The sequence below is a fragment of the Gadus macrocephalus genome, chromosome 8, assembly GCF_031168955.1.
Source record: "Gadus macrocephalus chromosome 8, ASM3116895v1".
Lineage (NCBI taxonomy): Eukaryota > Metazoa > Chordata > Actinopteri > Gadiformes > Gadidae > Gadus > Gadus macrocephalus.
Genome location: NC_082389.1, coordinates 17,016,830 through 17,021,649, shown reverse-complemented (window position 1 = coordinate 17,021,649; position 4,820 = coordinate 17,016,830). Strand labels below are relative to the sequence as shown.

At 42.2% G+C, this 4,820-nt stretch overlaps 1 protein-coding gene across 1 annotated transcript; it reads left to right on the top strand.

The window, feature by feature from the left end:
* The first annotated feature begins 703 nt into the window (after window positions 1-703).
* Window positions 704-4,198, top strand: LOC132463412 (uncharacterized protein K02A2.6-like). Its single transcript, XM_060059560.1, has 2 exons — window positions 704-835; window positions 2,937-4,198. Exon 2 carries the CDS (start codon window positions 2,954-2,956, stop codon window positions 3,986-3,988), a length of 1,035 nt encoding a protein of 344 aa, XP_059915543.1. The 5' UTR covers window positions 704-835; window positions 2,937-2,953; the 3' UTR covers window positions 3,989-4,198.
* The last annotated feature ends 622 nt before the right edge of the window (window positions 4,199-4,820 follow it).

The window sequence follows — 4,820 nt, the reverse complement described above, 5'->3', positions numbered from 1 at the left end:
GAAGTAAAAGGAAAAACACTAACGAGGATTTGCAAGGTATTGCAAACATGGAAGGACTTAAGCCGCCCGCTGGACTTGATCTACTGCACGGTAACCTGTCAGAAAACTGGAGGAGATTTCGGCAGAGTTTTGAGCTGTATTTAACAGCTGCTGGGGGCGCGAGCAAGTCAGCTAAGGTACAGTCCTCACTATTTCTTCATATAGCCGGCGAAGAGGCGGTGGAAGTGTACAATACCTTCACATTTGACGAGGAGGATGATAGGCTTAAACTGGCGATAATTCTGGAAAAATTTGAAGAATACTGCAACCCCAGAAAGAATATAACCTATGAAAGGTACAAATTTTTCACGTGTGTGCAAGGGGACATGTCATTTAACCAATACCTTACAGAGTTAAAACTAAAGGCAAAGTCATGTGAATTCGCACAGTTAAGAGAGTCCCTTATCAGAGATCGAGTTGTCTGTGGAATCACGTCTGATACGTTGAGAGAGCGATTGTTACGTGAAGTTGACATTTCTCTTGAAAAGGCAGCACAGCTGTGCCTCGCGGCAGAAACAACAAAAGTACAAATAAAACAAATGCATGAAGAGGATCACAATGCGCAATCCTTTGCAAGTGAAAGCAAGGACATAGATGCAGTGAGGCACAAGCAGACACGCGATAAAGAATACCGAAATAAAACCCAAGTAAGCATGCAAGACAAGGGTCGCACGTTTTATTGCACAAGATGTGGAACTGAGCATGTATCACGAAAATGCCCGGCTTTTGGCAAACAATGTAAGAACTGTGAGAAAATGAACCACTTTGCCAAGGTGTGTAGGTCGATGAAGACAGTGTACTCAGTAGATGATGACGACACAGATCAACAAGCAAGTCTGTTCCTTGGTGTTGTGAATGCAAAGACACAGAGACAGACAGATGAATGGACTGTTGAATTAAAATTGGATCACAAACAAGTCAAATTCAAACTTGATACTGGTGCACAGGCCAATGTAATTCCTTTCAGTCTCTTGCAAAGAATAGGGAAAAAGAACATACTACGACCAACAAATGTGAAACTTTCAACGTACACTGGAGACAAAATACCAGTGAAGGGAAAGTGCAAATGGAGCGTGAAATACAAAAAGAAAGCATTTAATCTGGAATTCATTGTTGTAAAATCAGATGCCAAACCAATACTTGGGATTCAGGCATGTGAAGAAATGGGGCTCATCAAGAGAGTTATGGCACTAAATAAAAGTGACAAAATGGATATCTTCAAGGAGTATGCTGATGTGTTTGAGGGACTAGGCTGCCTAGAGGGAGAACACACTATTCAAATTGATGAAGGCGTGACACCAAAAGTGCACCCACCTAGGAAAATTCCTGTCACTTTGAGAGAAAAACTAAAAACAGAATTGAACAGAATGGAAAAAATGAAAGTGATTGTAAAAATCGAAGAGCCAACTCAGTGGGTCAACCCTATTGTTATCGTTGAAAAGCCTAATGGAAAACTAAGAATTTGCTTAGATCCACGTGATCTTAACACAGCAGTAATGAGGGAACACTACCAGCTACCAACAGTTGAGGAAATAACCTGCAGACTCTCAGAAGCCAAATACTTCACAGTGCTGGACGCAAGCTCAGGGTTTTGGCAACTCAAACTAGACGAAGCCAGCACTCGCCTCTGTACATTCAACACTCCCTTTGGTCGTTATAGATTCCTCAGACTTCCATTTGGAATTAATTCGGCTCCTGAGGTGTTCCACAGGACAGTGAGACAGCTGTTTGAAGGAATTGAAGGTGTTGAAACATACATAGATGACCTCTTGGTTTGGGGTGAGACAAAAGAGCTGCATGACTGCAGATTGAGACAAGTGCTGGAGATAGCAAGAGCCAAGAATTTCAAGCTGAATAAAGAAAAATGCAAGGTGGGCCTAGAGGAAATCAAATACCTGGGTCATATCTTCACAAAAGACGGTTTGAAACCTGATCAGACCAAGATTGAGGCTATTCTGAAAATGCCAACTCCAGAATGCAAGAAAGATGTGGAACGATTTCTGGGCGTAGTCACATATCTCGCAAAGTTCATTCCAAACATGTCCAAGCATACTGAGCCATTGCGGGGATTGACCAGAGACGATGTTGAATGGCAGTGGAAAGCTGAACAGCAGCAGGCATTCAGCACAATGAAAACGATGCTCACTGAAGCTCCTGTGCTCAGATACTATGATGTCAAGCTCCCTGTAACGCTGTCAGTGGATGCATCAAAAAGTGGACTTGGAGCCGTTCTACTTCAAGAGCTCAAGCCAGTAGCTTATGCATCGCGCGCACTGACAGAGACTGAGCAGCGCTACGCGCAAATAGAAAAGGAGATGTTAGCAATTGTGTTCGGAGCAGAGCGTTTTCATCAGTACATTTACGGAAGAGAAGTGGATGTGCAGTCGGATCACAAACCACTTGAAGTGATAATGAAAAAACCACTGAGCAGTGCTCCAGCTAGAATACAGAGACTTTTAATGAGACTGCAGAAATACCAGGTGAATGTACAGTACAAGCCAGGAAAGGAGATTTACATTGCAGATGCATTATCCAGAGCTTACTTACCAGTGACCAGCTCTCCAGATAAAGACATTGAAGCGCAGGTGCACATGGTGATCTCCAATTTACCCGTGTCAAAAGAGAAATTGGAGGAATTCAGAAAGGAAACTTTCTGAATTATGTGACACTGACTAAACTCGTTGAAACTGTTCTTAATGGATGGCCAGAAACCAGGAGCCAAGCTGCCCAAGAAATACGAGCGTATTGGAACTTCAGAGAAGAGATCTCAGTTGTGAATGGAGTTCTGTACAAGGGAGAACGACTCATCGTTCCGGCAGCAATGAGAGGAGAAATGTTAAAGCGCATCCATGAAAGTCACTTGGGCATTGAAAGCTGCAGGCGGGGAGCAAGAGAAGTCCTTTTTTGGCCTGGAATGTCGGAAAAAATCGCAGAGATGGTGAACAGGTGTGACGTGTGCAGGACATATCAGAAATGTCAAACTAAAGAGCCACTACAACCACACAGTGTTCCAGAAAGACCCTGGCAGAAGATAGGTGTTGACCTATTCACCTTTAGCCAGCAGGAGTATTTACTACTGGTGGATTACTATTCTAAGTTCATAGAGGTGGAGTGGTTGAAGTCAGACACAAGAAGTGCAACAATCATCACACATCTGAAGTCACAGTTCGCCAGACATGGCATTCCTGAAATAGTGATCTCAGATAACGGACCACAGTTCAGCTCTCGTGAGTTCCAAGCCTTTGCAAAAGAGTGGGAGTTCAGTCACCAAACTTCAAGCCCCTACCATGCGCAGTCTAATGGAATGGCAGAAAGAGGAATACAGACTATCAAACTCATGCTTAAAAAATCGAAAGCTGATGGAAAAGATCCATATCTGTCGTTGCTGAGTCTGAGGAGTACACCTCTGGAGGATGTCGGAGTGTCACCAGCCCAGCTGTTGATGGGTCGACGTTTGAGAACAAGACTTCCGACGACATCCCAGATGCTGAAACCTCAAATGGTCACAAGTACAGTACAACAGGTGTTTGAAACAAGACAACAGAAACAGAAAGAATATTTCGATCAAGGAGCCAGAGCACTCCAGAAACTTGAGGTTGGCGACAATGTCAGAATCTGGCAGGAAGGATTATGGAATCCAGCCCAGGTAACGGGACTTTCTGACCAGCCAAGATCATATGTAGTCCAGACACCTGGGGGACAAGTATATAGAAGAAACAGAAAGTATCTGATGCAGTCCAAGGAACTGAGTAACACACTAAAGGACACCAACAAACAAGATGTGACTCAACAGGATGTGCATGACAGTACAGAGAAAAAGCATGAAATGGACATTCAAAAGAAAACATCAGGAAGTAATTCTAGTCCTACAAAGCTTTCAAGTCTACCTGTTACAACAGCAAGTGGACGAATTGTCTCAAAGCCAAGAAGATTCATCGAGGAGTACTAGGATTATTATTATTATTATTTATTTATTTTTCATGTTTGAGCAGTTGTTTAGCCTAATAAAAAAAAATAAAAAAAAAAGGAAAATAAAGAGGATGTCATGATATGTATAAATGCAGATCATGCGTAAGCCACTGGTGGCGCTAGAGTTGAATAAACTACCACAAGATGGTTGCAACAGCTGGCTGAGTGGTGTGTCTGTTTACTTTAGATCAACAACATAACAGAAAGTATGAAAGGATAAATTAAAAATATGCTCTTTGCAGTTGTGCACTCATGTATGTGACAAATACACTTGAAACTATTACTTAGGAAGGTAATAGGTTTGCGCTGGATCGGGAGAGTATATACACTATGCAGGATAGGATAAAATACAATAAGGATCTAATTTCTAAACAGTTAACATTTAAATCCACCAACTACAGGAAGTAGCCAAATCTACATACGAAAATACTTATTTATATAAATGCATTACTATTATCATATATTTATGATACATATTATCACATTTTGACTAAGCTGATATAAAATACTGGAAAGGCACAAAACACACAGTGCGTTTACATGGGACAGCTAGATCGGATTAAGCCATATACAGATTTTGCTACACGAACGGACCGTGTCACTTGTCTGAATGTACATGGCCTTTCAGAGAATTGAATAATGGCCGGTGCATGGCTGACTCCGCTACGCTAGTTGGCACTGTAGCCCTTTCAACAAGTGGTAGTAGAGCCACCGGCTGACCGCTTTACGTAGCCAGCAACAACAAACTCGGCATTCGAGAAAGATGTTTTCAGTAGACAGCTGTAAATTCATGTCATTTCTCCAACGATCCA